This window comes from Rhea americana, unplaced genomic scaffold (assembly GCF_003343005.1).
Source record: "Rhea americana isolate MKP2758 unplaced genomic scaffold, rheAme1 scaffold_49, whole genome shotgun sequence".
NCBI lineage: Eukaryota > Metazoa > Chordata > Aves > Rheiformes > Rheidae > Rhea > Rhea americana.
In genome coordinates this window covers 4,789,176-4,817,138 of record NW_028186634.1, presented here as the reverse complement: position 1 = coordinate 4,817,138, position 27,963 = coordinate 4,789,176, and the positions used below count along the sequence as shown (strand labels likewise).

Genomic DNA, 27,963 nt, shown 5'->3' with positions numbered 1-27,963 from the left:
TTGTTTGAGAAGTGTAGAGATTGCCTGAGTGTTCCCCTCTCTTTTCTTGCTTAGGAGAAGCGTATGTCAAAGGCAACAGAAGTAATGATGCAGTATGTGGAAAATCTGAAAAGAACATATGAAAAGGATCATGCTGAGCTAATGGAGTTTAAGAAACTTGCCAATCAGAATTCTAGCAGAAGCTATGGTGCCTCCGGTAAAAAATAAAATAAAAATTCAAGGGTTTGTCTTCTCTCTGGACAGAGAGGTGTCTAGTGCTGTTTATCACGAAAAGTATCATGAATCTGTTCAAGAAGTTCTGTTCTACAGAAGTAGATTTCCAAAATTTATGGTTGTAACAGCTAAAATATTTCATATTTTCAAGCCATAGTTAATGCTCATACAATAATTTAAAATCATCATCACTTACCAGTTTCTGATAGGATCCAAAAACATTTTTTTTGGACTCTTGTATATATGTGCAGCTTATGCTTTTTTTTTTTGTGTACATCTACCTCTGAGAGACAGATTCTGCCAAATTTTATTATTAAAAAATGAAAATCTTTTACAACCTTTTATAGGTTGGTGGAAACTGAAGTATCAGTATTTTTCTTTTGGAGAAACTTGCTTATGGAGGCAAATAGTAGACTAGTCTCTGATCTCAGGAAAGATAGTAATAGTTCCACTTGGTGCAGTTGCTACAATTTTCTACAGATGTAATTGAGGCCTGAACTGTATAACAGATAAATGCACAGTCACTATAGAACTTGTATAAATACAGTATGTCTTAGTTTGAAATATAAGCAAGAACTCTATTAATACTATTTATAGATAATCATATAGTCTAAGACTATTACTTATCTACTATTTTCTATGCAGAAGATGGAGTACCTCGTTCATCTAGATCCATGTCCCTTACTGTTGGAAAGGTAAAAAGGGAAACAGAATCAAGTGAATATTCTTTGTAGTGAAATTTCTTTGTCTATACACATTCAATTTTATAGACATTGTTAAAACATAGTCCTGGTAAATTCTCAGTATTGTTCATGTAATTCAGTGCAAATCTTGGATACTTGTTTAAGAATGACTGTATGCAATAATGATAATGCTTGCTGTGGAGTTTTAAATAATTAAGGGACTTATGTATTTAAGAATAATTGTATCCCAGGCCACATACCTGTGCTGCTGGGAAAGGCTTAGGTTCTGTGCTTGCTCTAGTTCTTCTGTGAGGTTTTACAGAAGCTGGCTATTGGATATAAACCTTACTATGTGATTAGTTTATTATACAGCTTCCTAAAATAACCAGTGATCTGAGAGACTCAAGTCATAATTTGACCATTATGAAAKTTGGTGGTCAGAGGTATTATTCCCCCTAGCATTTCTTTTCATGTTTTTGCTCCTTTGGTTTGTAATACTTTAGTTTATTCCTACTACCTCTGAGTGCTGTATGGAAAGAGTTAGAGCACAGAGCATGCTGAAGGCAAGACTGGGTTTCAGAATAATCCATGTAAGTTGTAATAGTGATCCCCCAAAAAGGATAGAATTGAACAAGGACAATGGTAAGTCTCAACATCACACACTGCCCAAACGTAAGATGGAAATCAGCTGGCTAGGTATCAGTTTGGCAGGAAAGGATGCATGTAATGCATCAGAGGCTTAAAATAATCGATAATTTCATGCTATTGAAAAAAAATCCAATTATATATTCCAGTAAATAAATAGGATTATTATCTGCTCAATGCAGGAATTAACTATTCTGCTTTTTTCACCACTGATTTAGCTTCAAGGGAGTTCACGATTCAGTTTTGGGCATCACATTTCAAAAATGATTTGGACTATTTGGAAAGAGGCCAGAAGAGATGCATGAGGATAACTGGAGATCAGAGAAATGACGAATGGGGAAGGATGGAAAGAACTGAGGCTGTTTACTCTAAAGAATGCAGAAAACATGATAAGTCTTCAGACATATCAAAAATGCTAGAGAGGAATTAATTGTTCTCCATGATCCTGTGACTAGGCAATTTATGAAGTCTTAAACTGCAGCAAGATTTAGGTTCTTACTGTTAGAAAGTTTTGCCTACAGTCTAATAAAACATTAGAATAGACTGCCTAACAAGACTGCAGACTCTCCAGTGTCATTTTTCAGGAGCACATTAGATGAACTTGTCATACATGAATAGGTAGAGTAGGTCCTGCCTAGAACTAGGATGATGGGTAGGTGGCCACTTCTAGATATCCTATATCTGTAAATCTGGGATTCCTTATCCATGTCAGAGCAGAAAACTAGCAATGTTTGGATATGCAATAAGATGAAACTGTTAGGTGCTACCTGTGCTTGTTTTTTTAGTCAATGGGAATCACAGATTCCATTAGGTGTATTTCATAGGATGAGGTATTTGGCTTCTTACCTAATAACAGCAAAAGCTTATTTGGTCTATTCTTGAGCTATAATATATTGTGTAAAACTAACATGTGTTTGTCAAACAAAGGATTTTCATTGCCTTTGGAAAATGTGAGCAGTGTCACGTGATGCTAGATAGGTATCTAAAAACTCCAGGGTGGGGGAGAAGGCTCTGTTCTTTTGGGGAGGGAACTAATGTTTTTGTTTCTGTAAGTAATAATGCGTAGTTAAATAATTAATGAATATATCATAATGGGTAAATAGCAAGAGAAGAGTTTCATGTACAACTTCATTATTTCCTGACACTGTGACTCTAGCATCTTTCCTAGGATGATTGCACGTCTGGCTTAACCAAAGATAATAGCTTATATCAATTCGGAACGTATCTGTTGTGTGACTTGCACTATTGGGCTTTCTGTGTGGAGAAGAAAAAGAGTTTTATCCCTGTACAACCACACATTTCTCACTAAGCACATGCCATACCAGGCAGTACTATAGGAAGGAAGTTTGGGGAGAAGACCACAGCACTAACAGTCCTTTACCTTAATTTTGCTCTCAACTCTCTTTTCTCACAAGAGATTCACGCTGACATTAACCTTCGTCTTTGCCACACCTATTAACTTGTAGGATAGTTCTTCAGCCTACTTTGTTTTATGATAGAAAAAAAAAATGTTGTTTATCACAGAATATGCCTCGGAGGAGAGTCAGTGTTGCTGTTGTTCCTAAATTTAACTCCTTAAACATTCCTGGTCAGTCACCAACAGCTTCACCTATACCTTCAATGTCAGCCCTGGTAAGTAAAACCCACAATTTAAAGATACTATCTTTTGTCTAAAATCCTTTCACATAGGGCCAAGCCATCATTTCTGAAAAATGTATGCCCTTTTGTTGATATAGTTTGTCCAGGAGAGGGGGATGGTCGAAGGTAATTCTTGTTGTATAAGGACATACGCGTTCAGAATTTATCCCCATAAAATGATCACTTTCAGATTTAGAGCTAACTATGGCCTTCTGTTGGTTCAGAGGCATTAGACATAAGGTGTGGCAGTTTGCCTTTTAATTTGTGGTAAAGTACTGGGAAGTAGTAGTAAAAATAGTTGTCCAGACAAAAAGAAAAATTTAACCTAGAATCCATAGATGATTGGACTGCTTCGGTCACGTGGCAGTTTCTAGTCATCATCACAAAGTCCACCAAATAGAAAAGCATGTAATTAACCTATAGAAATGTGTGTGCTGCAACTTTAGAACTTCTATGATGATCTGGGATTAATGGAGTTATCAGACTCTATCTTGATTTTTGTTTTATAAAGTTTTAATAAGTTAAATGAGAATCCAATCTGGACCTAATAAATCTGTATAAGTTCTTTGCAGGAAAACTGCTGGGGATAAGAAACTTTCAAAGATGAACTGAGGTGGCACATTCCCTAAAAATCTGTCAGTTTTCTATTTCAAATTTAGAGCTATTTAAATGAGGGGGTTTGCTGACAAGCTAAATCCATTTTAGTTTGAAGAAAAAAAACAGTCTGTAAAGTTTAGTTATGTGCTTGGGGCAATTGTTTCAGGAGCCAAGTAAAGAAAATTCATTTATTTTTGTTTAAATTTTTCCATTGAAAATTCAGCTAATAAATTAATCTTCCTATGATAATACAGAGAGAAGAAATACTTTACAGTCCAATGATCAATTTATGAAGAATAAAGAGATTAGGTACTTGGAGAAAATAAGTGCAGTAGACAGGCACAGCAATGTCACAAAGTTATTTTGAGTTTTCAAAACCATTGTTTACTATGGATAGAGGGAGTAAGATGGAAGGTTTTTTCAAGATATCTTACTGATGGGTGTGAGAAAAAAAAAACTAAGAAGCATATTGACTTTGCCATTTTACTGAAGACTCGTTCAAAACTAGTTCATGGATGTAACTTTTGTTACTGTCTTTCAATTTACAGCCAGAATCACCTAATAATGGAAGGAGTAATCTAACATCTACTCCTATTCTGCCAGCACTTCTGGAGAAGTGAGTTTTCTCTAGATCTTTTCAATACTTATTAAATCCTAATGTAAGATGAAAATGTCACTGTTTCTATGAGGGAGTTATACGAAAGTGTGAGGTATTGAAGTCAGTGATGCAATATGGACTTATGCTGATTCAAGATCTGGTAACTGTATTTTACTACATAACAATCATACTATTCTTTTCATGTTCAAAGAATTTGCAAACTATCTCAAACTAAATTGAGCCTGCTATGATCAAACAATCAGTACAACTCATGAAGCAACAAATGCAGCAGATGGCTATACATTTACACACTTGACTAGGCCTACCTTCAGAACTTGTCAGAATTAAGAGTATTACTTACAATGCATGTGGATTTTTTTGTATTTCTCAGAATAATTTAATGTTTTTTCTAAAGTTGGCCATGAGCAACCCTGGGTCTACATTTTCCTAAAGTTGACTATTCCAGTAATGGAAGTTGTGCTCTGCCCTTGCCTTTTCAACATGTGGCTAGTTGGTAAGAATTATATTTTGAAATAGCAYGATATCCCATCACATTTAGGTTTTGAAATTTGTATAAATAACAATATGTACTTCAGAAATGTAATTTCCTGTAATGGTAGATCATCCAAATTTTTATAGAAGTGAAAACAATGACTAAATTGAGGAATCATTATTTTTTCTTCACTCTAAAATGAACTAAATATTCAGCTAAATTAATGCATTAAATTTGTGACTTTTGTTATACCAACCTAAAAAGTTTACATTTTAAGAGTGAGAAAAAGAATAGTGATATGAAAGGGGATTTTTTTTTCAGGCTGGTAAACAAGCCAAAACCTCTGCATCTGTGTCTTTCTAGAACCTATGAATTGCAAGATTTTTCATCAGAGCATTTGCCCTTAGTACTGCTTTTGGAAAAAAAATAATAGTTATATGAGCAAGGAAAGCAGAGAACTGCTCTGCTGGAAGGCACTGCATCTACAAATTTCTGGAGGAAACTTAAGTTTGACAGTTGAAATTCATGTAGGAATGTAATTTAATATTATCAAATTTCTTGCATTTATGAACCCCGAAAATATATAAAGTACTCGAATAAGAAATATATTGTATATCTGCAGTTTGYACATTACTGCTTCTCAGTTCATTAATGACAAATGTAAAGCCCATGTAGTAACAGAAGGCAAAGGTGAATGATATGAAAACATATGAACTGGGATGAGAACTGAAGGCATACTCAAGTTGTTCTACAAGATCTTTGTAAACAGGATACTAGTTCTGTTTATATTTGCAAACCCGTATGTTTATGTACTTTATTTGTATGTGCAAACACCAAAGAAAGCAAAAATAAAAAATTGATAAGCATCTTTTCAAATACTTACCTCTTTTAGGAAGTTTTGTACATTCTAAGAAGGTTACTTGCTAATGTTTCAGAAATAAAACTTACTAAAAATTAAATTTTTTAAATTATGTTGGTGGTTTAAATTGTGTACAATATCTCAGTAGAAATACCTGCAATATTAATTTAGATTAAAGTTTGTTCAGATGTTTTAAACATTATGCAAATTAAAAGCTTTAATATACGTAGATCTTGAGAAAAGGTCATTAATTTTCCCATATTTTAGGTCAAATGTTGGGACAGAATGAAATTTATTTTATGGCTTTGTTTTGCCTTTATAGTTCTTCAAGAATGAAATGTGACAATTGGGAAATCAAGGACTATAAATCAAAAACTATAAGCTATGATAAAAAGCTTGCCACTAGTTGTTGCAATTCATTAAAACTCTGCAAGATTTGAACCAGCTTTTGTACAGAAATTCTGCAAAAAAATGAAAACTTATTAGCATTTCTTACTGGTTCTTAAAAATATACATATACATGTTATGTAACAGCAGTAGAAATTAAACTTTGACCATAAATATGTATGCATGGCCAGCTGCTATTGTACTGTAAAATTACACAGTTGTTCAGCAGTGTTGTGTATGTTTAAGAAKTTTGAGCTTATGCTTATAGTGTGTTTAAAGTAGAAATGAAATTAAGGAAACCATAAGGTGACTACTGTCAAATCGATGTGATTTCTTCTGAGAAAATCAATTGATTATATCAATCAAGATGAGTTATTCTCCCATTGATTTTAGTGCCAGAAGGATAAGGCCTACAAAAAGTTATGTTCTAGAAGTTGGAATGGGATCCATGGTTGAGCTTATTAAACCTTGACTTTGTGAGATTTACTAACAGCTAAGTCTGAATGACTTAAACTCTAAGACCAAGAATTAAATGAATAAGGGTGAGTAAATTGCTACAGAAAGGGAGGAATATTTTTTATCATGGTTATGTTCCTTTAAAGCAATATTGAATGGCTTATCTTTAAGCTAGACACTCAAAGCTTTTACTCAGGAAACGTTCTAATGACAGAAGCTGTATATGTATTTTATGTATTTTGTCATCTATTTCATTATTTTACTATTTATTTTGTTATTTTTATCTGTGCATTGGTTCAGTTTATAAAGTCAGTAGAAAAAAGTACTTAAAAGGCAAATGAGAAAAATGTGTTATTAAATTAATATTTGGTATTATTTCTATTATTTTTTTTCCTTTGACATAGCAAGCTACAATTTCTTGGAGGTTTTCTGGAAAGCTCCAGGAGGAAATACCTTATAGAATAGCAAATAAATGCTATGGATAAGTCAGAAAACAAATGCTTTTTTCTTTCCCTTTTTTATTAAAAAAGGAAACAAAAATGCAAGCTCTTTAATACCTTAAAGACCTATTATTTGCTGTTCTAAAATCTATAGCATTTTGAAACTTAAATGCTGCTTACAATTTTTTTTTCTTTCACAAGACATTTCTCCAACACAGAAAAAAAGATTTTTTCCCCCTCAGAGATACATTTGGATTGATTATTAAAGGATCAAGAGTCGCATTAATTGTTGTTGTTCAGTAGCATACTCCAAATAAAATACATTTCAGTGGTGTTATTTTCACTCTTTGTTTCTTTTGTCTTGGCAGTGGAAAGTCTAATGGAGAGCCTGACTGTGAAAACTCTACTTCTGTGTTGACCCACACTGGATTGGAAGAGATCAATCCTGAAACAAAAGCCAAGATAGAGGAGGAAGCATATAACAAAGGGTGAGAATATCTTAAGTGATCTAAATCTGTAAGTATATTTTAGCAGCTGAAAACTTATGTTTTTAAGAACCTAATTTTTAACATAAAATGAGTGATATAATTGATACTAGTTCCAAGAACATGACCATAATTGGAGCAATGTGGAGACTTTCTTCACTGAGCATCATTCATTGTATTTGTAGCAATTCACTTTCATCCTTTATTAATGTTAGTCAAACTATTGGAGAGAAGTTATACCAGAGACTGAGTTGAGTGGAAGTTATTATGTCAATAATATTCAGCTTCATGATAAGATAATCCAAAACAACTTCCTGAAACATTGATTCTGAGAAGTGTGCATGGAGATGAATAAAGAGTAGACATTAACTTTTGCAGTAAAATCATGGGTTGTGTGTGGCAAAGCGATTTGGACAGCAGGGTTTGAAGTAATTAACAGTTTGGGGGTCTATCCGTTTCCAAATGCCAAGCAAAGAATTTTGTACTATGTGAAGAATGGGGCAAAAGTTTTAGTCTCATGCTGCAGAAACCAACAAGTCATCTATCTTTAGCATTGATTTGTATTTATTCTTTGGGGGAAAAAGAAAGTATTCAACAGAATTAAAAAACAAAGCAAGCAAAAAAGTCCTTCTCCTTTACAATACTCAGAAATTGTGTTCCACTGAGAACGGTAACCTCTCTTTCTTTTGCAAGAGGATAGATTCAGTAACAGAGCTAGTGTAATCCTATGTTTCTGTGGGCATATTCATGGCCTCTAGCTAATTTTCTTTGTTCCTCAAAGTGTTGCAACATCTCTGGTACTTGTGTTTTACTTCATGTAATAAACATGTGGCATATGACATATACAGCATACGAGACTAACAAAAATGCTTTGCATGTTGAAGCTATCAGGAAGGCTTGAAGAAAACTAAAGAACTTCAGGAACTGAAGGAAGAAGATGAAGAGACACTAAAAGAAAGTCATGATGAGCATGAAGAAAGTGAAAATGAAGATGAGATAAAAAACCTGGAAAGCAGGTGAGGCAGTGGCATAGTATGTCTACAAGAAGGGCTGATCTTTTTCCCTGTTTGAGGTACCCAACCAAGTCTTTTGTTCTGTTATCTTCATATTTTCTTCAAATCTAGGAAAGCAGATTTGAAATAATCATACTTTCATGAAAAGATAGCTTCCAAGAAAATATAGTTGCAAAGTGCAAAGCCTTTTATTTTGATATTTTCAGTTGAAATAATATGTTGACACTTGTACATCAACGTGCTTTATCTTGGTGGGGTTCTTTTTTTGATTTGAGGTAAAATATATTCTACAGAAGTTTTTAAATGCTAAAGTGTATCTCCCAGTGGGCATGCATTGTCTTATGGAAGTTTTAATTCTATTCAGAGACGAGTCTTTCAATGTATCTATGAGGTGAATGCAGATTAACAGGAATTCCTCAGCTTGCACTTCTACTTGCATAGGCAGGTGCCTGTTCCCTCTAGGKSCCTCTGGCCCCTAGAAACTGTATAGATGCTGTAGAAAAGCATTGTGCTGGAGTTAAAATACCCTGACTTTCCACAGAAGGATGTATTTAAGATGTTCATCTGTATCCAGTGCTCTTCCTCTGATGTGGAGATTTTTGAATCCCCTGCTTATCATCATCCAACTGATAAACTTTTCTGAAATGTTCAGCTTTTCTTAAGGTTATTGGAGTTTCTTTGGTGGCTCTCTTTTCTCTATTCTCCATATACTTTCAATGTCCTGCATTTTAAAAGCAGAGACTTCTACGTTGCAGAGAAATTGAAGACTAGCCAAAGAACCTGATTCTAAGGGACTCATTCCCAGCTTACTGTGATTATAAATTTCTGTTAATTTGAGATTCAAGCCATGTTCAGAAGGATGGCCATCTCACTGCCAATCATGAAACTCTAGGCTAGGAAATGTTTTGTTTCTAGTTAGTTTAATTGAGCAAGCTATGAACTAGGCAGAATTTTAAATCTTACCAAGTTCTGAGATTATCCTGTCGTCATATGAGAGAAATAGAAATCAAGTTTATGGCTTGATATTTGTCCTTTGTTCTAACACATCTTGCAAATATCACCCATGTTTGAGTCTACAGCTCTTTTTGAAAAAAGCAGTGTGGTTCTTCTCTGATAAACCTTCTTTTGGAAGAAAGATGATGCAACATACAACTATGAAATTCCTCAATTTAGAAGCTTAAGATAATAAATGTGCATTTGATTAGTATATAACAGATTTTTTTTTCATTTTACAGCAGACTTGAAGTCATCATTAATTATTTACATATACTGTACCCCAAACTGTGTAAACACTGGAATGTGGTATGGCTTGTAGTGGCTGCAGTAATCATTTTTGCTGTGGTGTTATGGATCTACCATTCGTACAACTCCTGTGATGAAATATCAGAGGGACCTGAAGGGAAGGCCAGCTGTTCTGCTGCCCATCAGTATTCCTGGTGGAACTCAGGATTTCAGCATGAGCAACGCACTGAATAATAAAGGAACAAACACATATTTATGGTACCTAAGCAAGCTCACATGCTAGAACACAGTTGTTAAAGGTAGTGCTTAGTCATCTTTCTGGTTGTTAAATGTGATCTGTTAAGACACGTGAGTTACTCTACACCATCAGGTTTGGAGATACATTGTGAACACAGCTTGCCAAAATGACTATCTGATAAATAGTTCTGTCTGTCTGTCCTGCTAATTGTAAGTGATTGAGAGGAATAAAGTAATATTGAGTCATGATAAGGTTGTGGCAGTAATCAGCAACCACCAACACATTTAAAAGGAATATTGAAGTCTGTCTTACGATTTTGAAGAAAATCAAAAACTACATTTTCAGAATTAATTGCTTTACCTTTGTATTTCCAGAATTTATTGATTATTGTTGAAGTATTAACAGCATTTAAGTCCTTTGGGTTTTAAAAGTCTAATTTTCTTATTCAAAATTATTGGGTAGAAATGGAAGACCTTTTGTGGAAAGTAAAAGTATATTATCAGACCAAATGCATTGCTGATATAGTAATTTCATAAGAGGAATTATCTGTACAATTATTTAAATTAACACAGATATGTTTTATGATATACTTTAAGAATGGGACCACCTCTTTATTTGAATGGGCTATGCAGCAAAAGCTAAAATGAGGTATAGGTGGCACAGCTGATACTGTCCAGTGCATCTGAGAACTTCTGATATATCAAAGGGATACACTTTGTAACAAATTTTGCTACTTCTGTGAATAGCAATGCAGTGTATGTCACTCAGAGTCACTAGTGATTTCAAGAAAAAGTAATTACTGTCTGGAAATTAGATGGGCAGTCTTGAACATGGGAAGATTGGCAAGCTACCACTTTGAATGGACTCTGTCCTATGCTAATACTGGATATAGGCTTCCTTTGAGATCTGCAGCAGGAACATGGTACTGTGTACAGCCAAAACCTGCAGGTGCCTGCCTGAATGAGAACAACAAAGCAATGAGGACTTTAAAGGGGTCACTGCATGTTCTTAGTAGTAGTTCATTTTCAGAATCTGATGCAGAGTTTGTTGGTATTCTGATATGCCTTCAAAACTAAAGTAGCAGATCATGCCAGATTAGTCTTTTGGACAAATTTTTCAATTATTCTGCCTATTTGGGAATTGAGACTTCTTACAGAAGAATGTGAAAACTTGAAAGCTTTAGACGTAAGTAATTTTAAAAGAGTGAAGCCATTATCTGAAAATTCATGCCTAAAACAGAGATGAAAATGCATGTCACTTAAGGTTTATCATATGTACCTGCTGAATCTCACTTCTGATTGAAGATAAATTGCATTTGTGTTTCCATTGCTATACACTTGAATCTAGCCACTGTATGAAAATCAGTGTGACACTTGGTTGTACTCTTGGATCTTGCATTCTTTTGGCATTTTCAGTTTACCAATTGAAGGATAAGGGTGTTATGAAGTACTGTAATTACAGTTCAGGTACAGTTAATATTCACTTGTTTACTTTTGATGTAAACATAGAACTTCAAGCTAACTAGCAAAGAAAACAGTTTTCTAACTCAGACAGAAATTTAGTTCATATATCTGGCACTAGTAACAAATATCGTGCTGGTGAATTTTGTTGCTTCTTTAGCCACATGTGTCTTAAAAGATTTTTATATGGAGAAAGGAAAAAATAGGAGACAACTACCACTGTTTCAAAAAAAATGTTATAAGCAGTGAGGGGGGGGGTGTTTTTTATTTAAAATACATTTTTTGAGGAATAAAATAAAGTGTTTAAGGAAGTTCAAAAAGGATGATGGGAAAGTGTCATTTGGTCTAAAATTGTAATTGGTAAAGAATAAGACAGAAGAGGGTTTCTTGCAAATTACCTGGTATCTGTTTGGTTCAGTTAGAATAGTCAAATATAAAGAACTACTATGACATATCACATACTTAAATATTTTTAAAAATGTCTTAATGGCTCTTTGAACAATTTTTTATTAGAACCAGCTTCTTTGACTTACAAATCTTCTGGTGTATTGTTGATAACCTAATAAGGCAATAAAAATTAAAGATGAAGATTCCTGAAGATTCAGAATCCTCAAAGCCAAAAATTATAGCACATGGAAATGTTGGGCTGCCTTGAGAAAAACAGAGTTAAAAATGCCTGCAGTCAAATTAATTTGTTCTTATTCACATCTACATTGATCTGAGTCCAACACCTTACTTTAAGCATGTGAAGAATCTTATTACTATCAATGGGACTGTTCAGCTGCTTGAATTTAAGCATGCCATACATTATAGTGAAGTCAGTATCTGGACAGGTTCTCCATCCTCTTCTTGCAGCTGAGCACACTGGCTTTTTGTAGACTTAGTGCAGAAGGAAGAATTTCTTTAAGCAGTTGTACCATTTTGAACAAAACTACTTGCATATCTAAAGTATGTTAGCCACAAAGTTATAACTGGTATGGGCAACAGACTGAAAAAGGCAAAGGATTTTAATGGGGATTAATAGATGAAGATAAAATGGTTTATGAAAATATATATATTGTTGTTCRTTTTATACCTACTGTAAGCAAAATGTCCACTAAAAAATAATGGACCACAGTGATTAACAGCACATTAAATACTTTTGCTTACATTTTTCAGTTAATTAATKGAAACACCTGAGGTTTTTTTCCTGAAAGAAAACTAAGTTGAGCTGAAAAACCATTCAAAATGTAGTTTTAGCTGCTGGATATTAGTTTGCTTTATCTGTGGGGGGGAAAAAAAACTCTTCTGTGTTCAAAGATCACACCAGATAACAAGAAATAGTTTTTATTATTTATGCTATTAACACTGAAATAGTTTTCTTGAGGTGCAATATTTATTTTTCTGCTTTAACATGACATGTTTATTGTTTCTCCTTGCACAGCACGGACATTTTTAGTAAAAAGGAATTTTAAAAGGGCACTATTTTTATGTATGTTATTTAAATTTGTAACATTGTAAGATTTTGCACAAGTGTGCTGGTATTGTACTGTATAGTATCACATACTTGAGTTCTGAAATAAAAGTATGGCTTCAAAGTCTTCATTGTTGCTACCTCAAAGGGTTATTTTTATTACATGTGCTCTCTTTGCGTATTAATGGCTTATATTATTCTTAAAGGCCTACTGCCTTGTCTACACTGCATAACATAGTGTCATGTTACATGTGCTAAAGATCGTCTTCTTAGTCTTTCAATTTTTCAGAAAAACGCTGTCGAAGAGGCAAGCAAGCTCCTGTTGCAGTGGGGAAAGCATTTCCAAGCAGGGTCATCCCAGTCATACCCCAAAGTGATGAGAGAGGACACTGGCATATCCTGGAGAGTTTAACCCATTTCAGAAAGAGGCTGCCTGTCATGGAGAAGGCTGAAGACTGAAAGCCACAAGGGAGATTTCTAACMGAAGGAGACTGAGTGTAAGGTTAGGATTCTTCATTTGCTTTGCGTTCTTGTTGGCTTGGGAGGTCCAGGAAGCCTGGGCCATGTGCAGAGCTGAACTGTTGCCATCAGTGGGAAGGAGACAACACTCAATTTCCGCAAAGAACCAAACTGTCACTGCTCAATCACTGATAGTCTCTGTCAGGGAGAAAAACTTTGGAGCAGCAACAACCTTGGAAGGAATAACTGTTACCAGGAAAAGAGATGATGTTTTTTATATTTTCCACATAATCTTTTTTTTTTTATTTATTTATTTTTAACTTGTTTCAACTTCTATTATTCAGGCTTCAGGGTTCCTTTGTAAATGATTGTAGAGAGCAGTTAAGTCTATTACTTCTCCCCAGATCAAAACCTTTCCATGCTTAGCAGTCCTCGGCAGCATCTTAAAACACGAGCCTTTCTAAACATGTTGGCATGAAAGATTGGGAATTTCCCTTATATGTTACAGTAAATATTTAGGTCAAATGCTAATTAATACACATACTCAACATGATCTTTACACCAAACAAGTTAAGATGAAAGTCCACAACCAGGTTAAAGACATTTGAAATGTTTGGAACATTACAAAAAAGTTTTTTTTAAAAAAARGGATAAAAAGGAAGAAGCTGTCAAAAAAATGGTTATTTGAAACTTATTTCCCTGTTCTAAAGTTATTTTTTCCCTCTCCTAATCTATGGCTAGCTGTTACAAAACCACATGAAGGAGCCTCTATTTTTCTTTAGTGTTGGCAAAGGTGTTATCTCACTTTTCTAGCTAAAATTCTTCCAAACAAGAAACCTGGACAAAGTTTGACTAAAGGAACTTTGCCACAGTGAGGACAATAGGCACAAAGTGTTAAAGCTTGGAAGAACATCCAGCATGCAATTTTGAAATGTCTTCCTGCAGAAACTAAACTTTTGAAATTAGTTTTCACAATAGTCACAGTTAGCTAAGCTGGAGATAGTAGGTGTCTATTTAAAGTTCTCTGTATTGTAAAACCACAGGCTACCAGTCCTTGAGAGCTGCAGAACAGCTATTAGTCCCTAGTCCTACATTGTGAATGCAAGTAAATCCACTTAGAACTTRGTTCAGTGAGAGCAAGTCTGATTACTGTATTTCAGATTGCCATTGCTTTGTGGAGGCAGGTAAATACAACACAAGAGAGGACTGAATAGAAACTGGAGTAAGAAACTTGTCTTAAGATTTCAAGGAGCTTTACCAACATTCAGATCCAAACCATGGCCCAAATACAACCCAATTTGCATTCCTTTATTTGTAATGGAGACATCATAATTTCATTAACTCCACTTGGCCCAATGGATGTCCATCTATGTCATAGCATACCTATATTYATGTTATATAGTGCTGTAAGAAATGGGGCCTGTGCCCAGATAAAAGTTAATACTATCTTAAGTGTAAACATTCTACAATGTAAAATGCACCTTAAAGAGGGAGCTACTGTTAGGCTTGTATTTACAGGACCATGAAACAGCATGGGGATCTAGGACATTTTACTGAATCACAAACTGAACGCAAGTCAACAATATTACCCTGTTGCAAAAAAGGCTGATACTGTTCTGAACTGTGTGAGCTTGTGAAGGAATCCATTAACCGGTAGTCAGCTTTGGCAAGGCTTTTGGCTAGAGGAAAAGAGTGCACAAGCTGGGGTTTCGTAGCTGAAAGTGAAAGCAGAGGAGTAAGTTTTCAAATGCGTAAGTCTGTTACAAATAAGAATAGAATAGACTGTTTGCTGTATCCATTTCCACTAAGAAAAGAAGTGATAGGTTCACACTGTGGTAAGGGTAATTCAGTTTAGACTAGGGAAAACTTTTTAATAGTGAATAACAGTGAAGCACTAGAATAGATCACGTAATGAAATGTTAGTAATTTGTCACTGGAAATCTTTAAGAACAGGTTAGACAAACATCTGTCAGGAATAACATAAACACAGATGATCCTACTGATGATAAAGGAAACTAACTGATCTCTTGAAGTCCATTCCTGCTCTCTTTGTTGGAATCTCTGTAAAATAAGGTTCTCTGCTAAGAATTTCTGAAGGTCTTCTAAGTTATAGCTGCCAAGATCATCCGTGGTTTGAATTAGTCTTTTGGAATCATTGTTTATTTGAACTTCATAAAAGAGAGCAGCAAAGYGACTAGCTTCCACCACTGTCCCTACAGTCATGTGGGGAGTCCCTTTTATGGTAGCATATCTCCAGATTTGTTCAAAATTAAGTATCAAACTACCTCTGCATTATAGTACGTATTTTTACATTGGAATGCTATGACAAAGGAAGATAAAAGTACACAACYCTTCTCCCCACACCAAAAGGATTCTGATTTTGGTTCTCTGTATAACTGCCTGACATGCTGTGACACAATAGAGAATCAATTTACCAGCTGAATAGACAACATGAGTAATGAGCTGTTAATCAGTAAAACAGGAAAAATAGCAAAAGAAAAACTTTTTTGAAAGTGTTTACTGAATTATCAGTCTAACAGTCTTATCTCGCTTCCTCAGCTGTTTTCTGAGTCAGCAGTAGTTAAATTTTCCAGAGCGCTCTACATGAAAGAAAATGTAGAGGGATATTAGGGATTTCCAGTTAGTGACCTCACCTTTGAGTGAGATAGTCAACACATTTGCTCTGACCTTCTTTCTATGAAGTAGCACAGGGACAGCTGAAGTTACTTTCAAGAAGTCATCACAAAAGCAATCCCAAAGGTGGTCTGACAGTATCCCATACCTTAATTCTCCTTTGTACAGGAGGCCTTGGATTTCTCAACTACCCAAATTGGTGAAAATGGCAACTTATTTTGGAGTTACCTCAGCAGTGTTTTTGGTGTGGGTTATGACATTTATGGCTCAAAATTACGTTGTAACAGGTAGGTAAAGTTCCACTTTTTAAAGTCTCCTAGGTTAACAGAAAAGTACTTTAAAAAATTAACTACATTTGCAAACAAAATGGGAGAAGGGTGGGGAGTGTGTGTTAATGTGGCATATGAAACCATAGGGATTTCAGAAATCGGTGCAATGAAAAGAGCTCTACTAAAATAGGGAAAATGTTTCACTGTGTAGTTTTATCATTTGAAAATTTTAAGAGCTTCCCAAATGCTACAGAACTGCTTGTTTTTAATTTTTGGTAATGCTTTTAAGATTAAGTTCAGATCTGCTGAAATATGATTTTATTTTATATTAAGATACCACAGCACTTTTGTACAGTTTTCAGATAGCAGGACATGCATGAAACCAGTTATGTGCATTTGAGATAAAATGCTATCTTTAATGCAAATTGTTCTGGTCTGATTTTGCAGTATTATAACACTGTCTTGATTTGCAACATTGAAGGAAATTCAGAGTTTTTCAGTTCATCTTCAGGACAATCATGCCTTTCTCTAGTTGATACAGTATAAAAGTTACTRTTTTATTTAAACTGTCTGAAAAATTAACATAGGGAACTGTCAATATCAATTTCATTGCACAGTTGTTAAGTAACTCTCCTCCCCCAAGCATTATTATATGCCCATATTTTTTGTCACTTCTAAGATTCTGAAGACCATCTTCAACTTTTATTCTATGTGTTTAGTGAAACTTGGATGTCTTTTCATTCAACTTCAATRCTGTAATCAACATGAAACAATCTAGTAGCCTACTATTCCAGTAGCTACTAGGATCTGCAGATACTCAATGATTACCCCCACATCAGGGGTAATCTCTTTATTTTCAGATGTTTCACTATAATTTCAAGGAGTAAATGCTTCTTCTATCTATGTAAAAAAAAATTGTTGAAGAAATTTGATTTTCTTATCTASTGAGAGGCTTCTAAAGGAAATCCAGACTAAGGGAATCAGATGCTCAAGTCAGGTCCTACTAAAACTTCACAGAACTAGAGTACCTAACAACAGTGGTCTCTTCTAGAAATGCCAGCTGTTGAATAATTCTTACTGGGAAAACTGAGAGTCTGAGTCTTAGACTATCAGCTGTCAGGACCCCCTTTTACCGATTACCTGCCTCACCTCCCTCACCACCCAAGCACCCTCTGCTCAGTGGTCCAGGAGCTTCAGTTAAGCTGAGGCCTGATGTGTAGTGCTGGCCTGAGCTGTACTGTAGTGCGTCTGTGCCCAGCCCAGACTCCTGCTGTCTTGGCTTACTGACTGGGCTTCCTGCATGGACTTACGCTGTAGGTAGCCTCAACTCCAGGATGGATCTTAGGCATGTGTTATAGGTGGTGCTGTCTCCTGCTGCTCTTTAATGGAGTTTCTGGCTGAAACCCTGGACCTGACTCACTACCTCGCTCTGTCTGGGGCTGCTGGTGAAGTCTGTTACTGTCACCAACCTGGCCCTGCTCAGATGCTGTGGGACTACGGCTTGATCAGTGAGGAARTTGTTCTGCCTGCGCTGTGGTCATCCTCAGCTCCTGGCTTGTCTTCCCTTGTGGGACAGCCCCACTCTTGCTTGCTCCCTGACATCAGCATCCAAAAGAAACTAGCAAATCGGAGTGAGAACTTGGGGCAAGGCAAGGAGGTAGCAGCAACAGCTTCCCAGATAGCAGCAACAAGTTCCCAAAAAAGCAAGAAGAGAACCAATGCACAATAAAGCTAATACCTACACCTTAAAAAAACTGAACAGTTTTCTTCTTTGCCTGTGACAATTTTGAGTCTTTTTGTAAGACTCTCCTCTCTAGGTTTTCCCAAATTACTCAACAGATTTATCATACAAGACCCAAATATCAAGGATGAAGTTTCTTTGTTGTTAGGTTAACTAAAAAGAGCAAACATAAAGGACAGGTATGCACAGCTTGCAGACCCAAAAGGCTGATATGTTTTTAAATAATTAGTCTCTCTCCTGYATAAATTCAGTCTTACTTAGTACAGAATTCAGAGGTGATTTAAGAAGTGATGAAAAGACTTGAAGAAATTACTGTTCTCTTTCTGGCTTTCTTCCTCACATTGTAAAACTATCTGAAATTGAGATTGAAGCTACTTTTCCAAAGAAAAACTTCTCCAAAACATTCTTTTTACTTCTCAATCTTTTTTAAATGCTTAGGGAATTCCAGGATAAAACTTTGACCCGTGTCCTACAATTGCTTTTCGTATCACTTCAGACTTAGATATCTGGTACTGAATTTTTATATTCATTTTCCTAGATATCTATTTTACAATTCTCATGTAAAAATATTCCTCTTGTAATTGAATCTAAAGGTCATAACAGTTTAGAAGTATCTACACAACTTTCTAAAGTTTCAAGAAATTCCATTCAATTAGCTGCTCAGCTTTACTTGAAATTTATAAGGATGGTCATTAAAAAACTTTCATCCTCAACATTAGATTTAAAAAATATATATAGTAGGAAAGGTAGGAAAATAATTCATGAAATAAGCACTGAAGCTGAAGTCTGAGCATAAAAAAAATAGGAAGGGAAGAAAGGAAGGAGGCAAAAATCCTACAAGAGGAATAGCTTGAAAGCAAGAAAGAGGAATAGTGCMATTTGCCTTAAGAGCTGAGAGAGTTATTCAGGCAACCAGAAACAATTCTCAAGAAGGCAGGGAGAGTAGCCTGTTAGCAAAAGGGAATCAAGAAAGGTAAATGCTGGACACCTGTCTGGTACAGAAGTACATTGGCCAAAATAGAGACATACAAGAGGGCATTTATGAAGGCAAGCTGGCTGGAAGAAAGACATTTAACAGTAAACTCAATCATCTTCACACTGGGACTACTTAGATAGATTTGAAGTCTTTGATATCTACACACGTATCTTCAGTGAGCAGCAGTGCATCGCTGCTTCTTCATGCAAAGTATCTGGCTGGTTTTATGCCCTAGTCAGACTCAAATGCAGCTGTGGTTTGGCTGTGGGGACTGTTCAGGTGTTCGCTTGCTCTACTATATAAGCATGAAAGTATGTCCAGTGGATCCAGTTGCATTTTGACCTTTTTCTTGATTTTATTTTGCATCACTATGGGAATTTTCTTCCTTGTTATATGTAGTTCTCTTGAGATGGTTTCTTCATACAGGTTATTCCATGTTCATTTAGTGTGACAATTACTGTATATAACTCAAAAAAAAAATCTTAGTTCCAGTATGTGCTTCCAGTGAAATACTGACAAAAAGGAGTAATATCCTTTCCCCTTTCCTGTGTCAGATCCTGAATTCTATTCTGTGTGCTTAACACAGGCTAAGGAAGTAGAGCAGGTGTAATCAGACCTAAGCTATGCGTTCCCTTTCCTGGGGTAGATGTGGAYAGTGTGCTCTCTGAAGAACCTGAATGGACCTCCTATTGAAGAGGAATCRGGAAAAGTGTCAAAAGTTCATCTTATTTATTTCCTTTTCTCCTACCCTTCTGCTCCCTGCCAAGTGCTCTCAGTAAATTGAACAAAGTAACTTAACTTCTATCACACTTGAGAGTGGCTGCTGAAAAAAAGCATGATGCCAAACTAGGAAAAAAAATAAAGTTAGGAGGAATAAAGAACTGTGATAAAAATCTTTCTAGGCGTATTTTCTTGTGTTTTTATTCACTCTGTAAAAAATTATGTTTAACACCTTTGGTAGAACTCATGTTGGTGAGACTGAACATGAAAGAACCAGTGCCTCAGTGCAACTGTTATTTTTATTGGAGAGGGAATGAGGGAGAACTGCCTAATTACTCCTCCCATTTTGCATAAATGAATATGACAAATAACATCATCTTTAGTAATAAGTTGACTACAGATAATGACTTAAATGCCAACTGTATATGCATTTTCTTAATCTAGTAATAGTCAAACCCTTTGAAATTCTGGACTACTGTGTTGACAAAAAGTGTTTTCTTTTAAAAGATTGCCTTCTTGYGAGAAGTTAGTTAGTCCCTTACTAGAGAATTCAAATCTACGGACCTAGCTTTAAAGCTAGGAATGATGTGCCATTCACTTGATCATGATCTTAAATCCTACATAAGGAATAAATGCTAATATTCAAGTACTAACCTTGAATATTTATGTCTAAATTACAGGTTCCATGCTTTCACCTTGCCGAATCGCCGGCATAGGAATTTATCTTGAGGAGAAAGTGAATTTCTCAGATGCAAGTAATGCATGCAGTCAGTTGAATCTGCAATTGGCAAGTAAAGACCAGGTTGAAAAGGCTTTGAAACATGGCTTTGAAACATGCAAGTATGAGACATCAATTAGTATCTGATTAGCTTTAATGTACTCCTTCACATAGTGTGAAGCTGCAAACAAATACAATATTAAAAGGAYTGATCATTTTTTATTGTAGCTATGGATGGGTGAAAGAAGGATTAGTTGTCATTCCTCGGATAACATCCAACAAGAAATGTGGTAAGGGCAATGTCGGACTAGTACCATGGAATGCTGAACACTTTAAAACATTCAAGGTTTACTGCTTCAATTTCTCAGGTATGCAAGCATGACAACAATGTTTTTCGTGTTTTAGTTTGATTTTGTTCAAATTTGCATGAAAAAAACATAAYGAGTGAGTTCTTGTCATTTATTGGCTCTTTCCTCCTTGATCTTAGAAGTTGTCTCATTGTATTTACACCTGTTGGGGAAAAAGTTTCCAAGAAATACAAACAGAAAATGTACATAGGTCCATTTGGTTAATGCAAAGTAATAGCTTGGTGCTGCCATTACAGTTCTTGAAGAAGAGATGCTTTTACCATTCGCTCATGTCAATACAGTATTTGTAATATCTTTTGGTAATMTAGGCACGTTGATTTTAAAAAACAGCAGTATTCTCAAATTCATAGCTAGGAGGTGTCTATGTGCATATGTGYATTTTTGCATAAGGACCCAAGAGCGGGGTTCTTGAGGAGAGGTTGAATTTTTAGAAAAAAATAGTAATTTAATGCATTAATCTACATTAAAATATAAGCTAGCACAAGTGAACATCCATAAAATCCACTAGATTCCCAATCTACTGTTAATAAAATCATATAGCTTYCTCTGCAAGACTTTAATCTGCACCATCCTATTTTTGAAAAAAAATGCCCTCCGCCTCCTACGTCTTGATTGTCCGTCTGCATGGATGACATTGGAAGATACAGCAGTGGAACTTGGGGCTTGTTCAAAGTTACATCTTCTCAGCCTAAGAGATCAGTATTGTTTTTGATGACTTCTGTATTATTAACTGAAGATAAGTATGTACCAGAGGTATTGGGTTCCTGTTAGCATCCAATAGCGCTGTCACCTCACATCTGGTGACCATGTACCTCTGAACTGAAGAAAAGCTTGAGGATAAAGCTGTTCAGGCCACTTCTTGGCCAGAGAGATTTTGTTGATGATCCTAGGCCATTTTGATGAAACAGGGTAGGTATTGTAAGAAGTAGTCAGATTTCGAAATATTTGACTGCTAATAAGAGAGCATTGGAGAGAAAAAGCACTGCTTGAAATGAACCTAACCTGTCAAGTTAAAATTGACAAGTGGGCTAACTTATTTTTTCTCTACAGTTCATAGCTTTTTTTTTTTTTTAATGGATACATTAGTCACCAGTTGACATGCTTTAAAAGTAGCTGTTTCTGTTTGTACTGTTATTACCTCTGCTCCTTTACAATATGGTGTTTCAATGCATGAAATACATTATGTATCATTCTGCATCAGAAATATTGGGTAAGTCAGTAAATTACTTGTTTTGCTTTAATTCAGAAAAGTGCTGATTTCATATATGGAGAAAGTTAAGTTTGCTGAATAGTTAGAAAATAACTTGGAATATGTGTATTTAACATTGTGATGATTCTGCATTTTCCTTATTCGACTAGCCAAACTGTTGCCTATTCTAGGCATTTCTTACCCAAAGTAATTGGCAGAAGCTCATTCTCTTGTCAGTTTTATTTGTGGTTGTAATGCAAAAAATCACTTGAAAACTATAGTGGTAAAAGTAAAAAGCCTGTCATTTAGCTTTTTATTCTGTGAATGATACTGTGTCATCAGACTCTCCACAGGGATTCATCTGGAGAACAGTATGTATGTCGCTTCCCCTGTTATTTATGTTGTAATYGGCTTGTTAGTGAAATATTTATAACTTTTTGGAATATAGAACTCCATGAGAAAACATGAATTTTCACATTTTCACAGGAGCTTGGTTCAGAACTCAGATTTTCTATTTCCATATAAAGCTCCACTTGCAGCCTCATTTTTACAGAGACAATATTCACATCGTTTAAATAACTGCATTCCTGAGCGTGCCTGAAATTAACTTCTTTTTAGCACATCTCTTTTAGGTTTCAGAATTGTATCACTTTTTCATATCTYTCTGGTGTCTGGTTTACTTGAAAGCTTTATGGCTACTTTTGTTTCCAGGAAATCAATGTAATGTTCCAAGTGTCAGCAGTGTATACATATGTTGTAAACATATGAATAACCATATTTATTTTAAAACACATTGTATAACTCAAATATTTTTGAAGCTTGGATCTGCAGGTAAGCCTCCTGCTCTGCAGGAGGTCATGTGGTCTTTTGTTATATAGATTATATTTCTAAGTACTTTTCAGAAGGAATCTTATCGTTGGTATGCAATTGTAAAATGAGAGTCACAGTTACCCAGGAAGGTCTTTACATGTGTTAGTAACATTAAGAATGTGCATAATCATGGTCTTGGCCACATATTTGAAATAGGCATGTCCTGATCTGGATAAGGCTGTYGTGACTAAGCAAGGAATAATTTTCATAGGAAACAATTTCTATAAACAGTTGTGCTCTCCCTTAAGTAAGTGCAAATCTAACATCCAGCACAATTCTTATGTATTTCCTTTCCCTTCTGCAGATGTTCACATTAATTCATGTAAACCTGATCCAACTACACCCACACCACCTTCAACAAATGAACCAACGGACTTACCTACATATTCTAGCTCAGACTCGACTGAGAACATCACAGCAGTGCCTAATGCAACTGTGTCAGAACAGCCCCCCAAAAATGTGAAATTTCGTGTAATATGCATAACTGAAACTATATTACCAACAGAGGGAACTACTACAAAAAATCCAGAGGAATATTCATTGCTTGAATTTCCTAACTACACTTCCCATACTGCTTTTAAGAATGATGGTGTTGTCTTTGGAGGTAAAGGCCATATATGTTACTTATTTCACCAGGAAAGCTAGTTAGTCACATAAATCATAGCAGTCAAATTGTTCAATGGGTATGTTTGTTACTGTAGCCATCCATTTTTGTATAGCTGAACCTGCAGGCAGACTAAGAATGTATAGTTCTGTAAAGGCAAAGTTTATAATACAGATAACTTTTTAGTAATTGAAAAGTAGAAGTAAGGTCGAAATATGATTTTATACTTTCTGTTCACGTTTTAATATGGAATGGTGGAAGTTCATAATGGTTAATGTGAATTGGGGGAAATACACTTCTGAGAAAGCTAACAAACCATGTRCTCAGAATAATGGAAAGCTCAGCTGGCTCTAAAAAATAAAAAACAACCAAAAAAGTTTTAAGGAGAGAAGTGATTTGTTGTTCTTCAGATGTGAGGTGTGAATAAGTAATCCTATTTTACAGCAACTGAGAAGCACACTAAATATGAAGAAAAGCATTTTGTGTTCTTGTAATTCATCACATTTTATTCTTCTGTGAGTATATGTGTATGTACCTCTTACACTAGGCTACCGTTAGCAGAGTCTAGATTTATATTCATGAGCCTTCAGAAAGGCAGAATGAAGTCTATATAAAATCTCTATACTTACCTCATTTACTGTTATCTTTAGGTATCCCCACAGCACTCCTTGTACTGGCAGTGATCTTCTTCATTATTTCAGTTGTTCTAGCAGTCTGCTATATCAAAAAGTAAGATTTTCTTTTTTCTATTGGAGTATACTGACTCAGACTACAACTAGTGAATATTTACATATATAACTGAAGTGCAGAGATTTAATGATTTTACCATGATTTTTTGCTGATTTAATGATAATGATATAACCATACAACAACAGAGAATAAGATCTTAAGTCCTGTTAAAAAAAAAAAAAAGAGAGAGAGAGAGAGAAATATTGCCCATCTTCGTTTAATCAATCATACCTACTATGGGACACTTGTAAGTCTGCCAAAATAGCAATGTTAAAGTGTGCATCTGTTTATATACATCTGTTTAAGGAGTTGCATTATTGTTTCTTTCTATGCCAGATGCATGGTAAAAATTTTTATTGTTGGACTAAATGACTGTGTGATTGTGTTCCGAAAAAATGTTGAGCTTGTTTGAGTAATGTATACACAGCTTCAACATAATGGATCATTAAATCATATAAAAAAGTTGTGTGCATTTCTAACATCCTAGACCAGATAATTTTATTATTATGTACCATAAATCCTGAAAATATTGTCTATCTAAAAAAAAAAATGAAAATATTTCTCTTAAAAGCATATTGCTTCTATGTTGATCTATCATGACACTATTCTCCATGGAACTTTTGCTTGCATATGATAGAAGAAACTAATTTTAGCTATTTTGTATTTTTTGTTTAGTGATTAACAAACTATGTCAGTCCTTCTGCAATAATATCCTTTTTTCTATTTAAAGGTATAAGACGACCTTCCCATTTTCAAACAAGAACAAACAAAAAGAAATGGTTGAAACTACTGCTCTCAAAGAGACTAAGACAAATGACAAAACACCTGAGAAGGAAACAAAGAATAATGGGAAAAAGGTAGAAGAGTCTAAAATCAAGCCTGAGGCAACAGTAAAATGTGTAGAAGCAGAAGTTTAGAAGGAGGAATATATATTTCTTATTAGACATTTAAAATGAAGCGCACACAAATTAGCAATGCTTTTAAAAATGGGTGACTGTAAATATTGGCAAGATGGATRATGTTTTCTCTGTCTCAACATACAAAAATTTGGTGTTTAATAATTAGATTTTCTTTAGCTATAAATGCTCTTGCAAAGGAACATGGTATCTCATTTACTTGAAATAAATGAAACATCCATAGTACAGCTCATTTTTCATCTTAATGAAGTAATTAGGAATATCCTATTACATGAGATGCAATGTGTAACTATTTGCACAGAATTCAGATCAATATGTAATAGAAAAGTTTTTTATCTGGCTGGAGGATGTCTGCTAAATTAATGGTTAAAATAAAATGTTGCTACTGTAGCTCTTACTCATGTAATTTATTTATTTCCATTAAGCAGTTGCACACTGTTTAAAAGAAGTCTGTATACAAATAAAGTCTGTTTATGAGTAAAAAATCTAAGGATCAACCCACTGTCATTCAAATACCCAAAGAAGRTTACAAAGATGCTGGTATTTATATATATTCAGCAATTAATAACCTTAGATACCTTCACCAAATTGTGGTTTACTTTTTTATTTATTACAATCTATTGTTATTCTACTCCAGATATTTGACAGGCAAAAAAACCCTTGAACTGTTTCTCAACAGTTATATTTAAGGTCTTTTGTGTATATTTAAATGTCACTTTCATAAAAAAGATCTTGAGTGATATGGGATGTTTACAGTACTTTGTAAGAAAATAAAGTATGGTAGATACGTTTGTCTGGACAATGTTTTTCTCATGAACACTGTCTCACAGGGAAAAAAAATCATGTAGCCTCAATATTACAGAAGTAATTAGCTGATATAGGAGATCAACAATAGCAATTTACCAAATATTTTCATGAATACATGGTTTGGATGATTTAGTATGTCAGGTGGTTATGAGGAACTAAGTTTCTCTTTAAACTGAGTAGCTTAAAAACAGTCTTAAATAGAACAGCAACAGAACTGCTAGCCTAAGCAGTATTTTCTACAGTTTAGGATACTGGGTTTTTAACTTTAATTTTTCTGTTTCATAGACATTTAATAATTGCCCAATGGTTATAGATTCTCCATAGTCAGCAAATTTTAGTGTATTGCTAACAGCATACTTAGAGCAGTTCCCTCTGTGTGTGTATGYATGTATTAAGTTACCTCAGAAATACTTTATGGCTCTAAGGAAGATTTGGGCTTGGCTGATGTGCAGTTCACCCCTGCTGTTAAAGCTACTTTGCTGCAGAAAGATTGAAAGATTGTGATTCAGTACAGCTCTAAAAACTGTTATAATTTGAGATRTCCGTCAACAGAATTTCAGCATTTGGTCTGCACATGAAAATGTGCCACAGAGGAGAGCACTAGATACAGCTGACCCTGCCAGCTGAGCAGTTGTCTCCTTGCTGCGGGTGAGCACTGCAGGAACCCCATGCGGCTGTCTTCACCTCCTGATAGCAGRAATGACACTATGCCACATGTACAGAGCAGGAATAAGGCCAACAGGAAGGGTCACAGGCATCCCTTGTCATGACGGTGTCAGAGTAGAAAACAGGCTTAAGGATGGCGGCAAGACAACATTAACAGACTCCAGGCAATTACAGGCTTTCTTGTCATATATTACAATTCCCTTCCCCCTCTATCCTTTCCATGTTTTAGGAAGTACCTGTTTTTCTATTCTTTTCCCTACCCCCAGGAAGCAATTATCTATCAGCTGTCTTACTCCCCTACTAATATTACCTCTTTTCCACAGGTACTAACTGTATTTTCTCTCAAATTGTCTCACAAACGATGAAACTCAGAAAATTGTTCTCTAGTTCTCTAGGCTGGAAGTTTGTTGCTTCTGCTTTAGGTCTAAATATGTCCTTTCATGCCCAAAAGTGTTTATGTTTTCCATAGTAAGAGACTGCCTCAAATCTTTTTTGTCATTTACTTAAAAACTGAGATAGCTTTTGTCCTGACCTGTGCATTGAAGCCTGGCCAATGTGTGTAGTTTGATTTGTCCCACAGCTGCTGATTAACAGGCTCCGTGAAAAAACGGRGCTTGACTCTCCCCAACAGGCAGAACACAACATCGTGGCACTGCTCCACATCTGTCCTTCTCTCTGCACGTAATCAGACAGTGAGGAACCATATGGTATGTGGCTTTACAGATTGTTTGTGCCAACAATATGAAACAAAGGCTAAAATGAACCCTGCTACCCTATTCTGTATGCAATAAACAACTAGCTCTGTGATAACAATTGAGATAAAAACACTAGTCAGCAAGTACCACATCTGAGATTGCAAGCATATAATGAGTGCTACTCAATCATGTATTCAAGCTAGGAAGTACAGAATGTTCTTGCTTGCTGTGTAATAGAATTCATCGATGTTTCACTGTGAAGCAAATGGGAATTATTTAAGTTCCAGACAAGAAGTCTCAAAAACCTAAACCCCKAACTGCAGAAATTTAGGATTAATTCTTCACTATGTCTTCAACTTTTCTGAGGTGTTTTGCTTTTTTTCTTTGTATACCAGATTTTCTCAAAAGATACGAAGTTCCTTGATGTCGCTGAAATGACATTATGCTTAAGTGTGTCTTAAACGAGTGATTCCTTCCACACACAGGAGATCACAGTTTGTATGAGTCATTTCGCAGTGACTCCACTTGCATTCCCACACTGCGGCTGCAGATGTTTGCTGACCTTAGCTAAGAGGGTGGCCGGGCTGCAGGAAACCCGGCGAGCTCCCCCGCCCGGGCTCAGCCCTGGCTGAACGGGGCGGCAGCAGCGGGGGAAGTACGTGTGTCTCCGTGCGAACACAAGCGGGCAGGAAGGGGAAGTG

General features: G+C 35.5%; 2 protein-coding genes across 19 annotated transcripts in view; both read left to right on the top strand.

The window, feature by feature from the left end:
- IRAG1 (inositol 1,4,5-triphosphate receptor associated 1) overlaps positions 1 to 13,065 on the top strand; it is a 78,676-nt gene extending 65,611 nt beyond the window's left edge. For 15 of the 16 annotated variants that reach the window (XM_085317219.1, XM_085317217.1, XM_085317230.1 and 12 more), the window contains 7 exons: positions 55 to 196; positions 859 to 908; positions 3,066 to 3,173; positions 4,325 to 4,392; positions 7,378 to 7,497; positions 8,379 to 8,510; positions 9,743 to 13,065. In XM_085317219.1, coding sequence (XP_085173345.1) covers positions 55 to 196; positions 859 to 908; positions 3,066 to 3,173; positions 4,325 to 4,392; positions 7,378 to 7,497; positions 8,379 to 8,510; positions 9,743 to 9,983 — 861 coding nt within the window. In that variant the 3' untranslated portion in view covers positions 9,984 to 13,065. The remainder of the gene's footprint in view (positions 1 to 54; positions 197 to 858; positions 909 to 3,065; positions 3,174 to 4,324; positions 4,393 to 7,377; positions 7,498 to 8,378; positions 8,511 to 9,742) is intronic. The other variant, XM_085317224.1, reaches the window with a different exon arrangement.
- A 6-nt stretch (positions 13,066 to 13,071) lies between these two features.
- LYVE1 (lymphatic vessel endothelial hyaluronan receptor 1) lies at positions 13,072 to 25,872 on the top strand. 3 transcript variants are annotated; one of them, XM_085317234.1, is made up of 7 exons: positions 13,072 to 13,402; positions 16,162 to 16,280; positions 20,380 to 20,539; positions 20,646 to 20,785; positions 23,149 to 23,448; positions 24,099 to 24,177; positions 24,908 to 25,872. In XM_085317234.1, exons 2-7 carry the CDS (start codon positions 16,199 to 16,201, stop codon positions 25,092 to 25,094), a joined length of 948 nt encoding a protein of 315 aa, XP_085173360.1. In that variant the 5' UTR covers positions 13,072 to 13,402; positions 16,162 to 16,198; the 3' UTR covers positions 25,095 to 25,872. The 3 variants fall into 3 exon arrangements, with proteins under 3 accessions (XP_085173360.1, XP_085173361.1, XP_085173362.1); XM_085317235.1 differs by lacking the exon at positions 13,072 to 13,402 and adding an exon at positions 15,076 to 15,094; XM_085317236.1 differs by lacking the exons at positions 13,072 to 13,402; positions 24,099 to 24,177 and having other exon boundaries at positions 16,018 to 16,280.
- Positions 25,873 to 27,963: the final 2,091 nt, after the last annotated feature.

Bases quoted from the DNA above. Each gene is read 5' to 3' on its own strand.
- LYVE1 (XM_085317234.1), top strand. From the start codon at position 16,199: ATGGCAACTTATTTTGGAGTTACCTCAGCAGTGTTTTTGGTGTGGGTT. The intron at 20,786-23,148 runs GTATGCAAGCAT...TCCCTTCTGCAG, and splicing joins TTACTGCTTCAATTTCTCAG to ATGTTCACATTAATTCATGT. The intron at 23,449-24,098 runs GTAAAGGCCATA...TGTTATCTTTAG, and splicing joins TGATGGTGTTGTCTTTGGAG to GTATCCCCACAGCACTCCTT.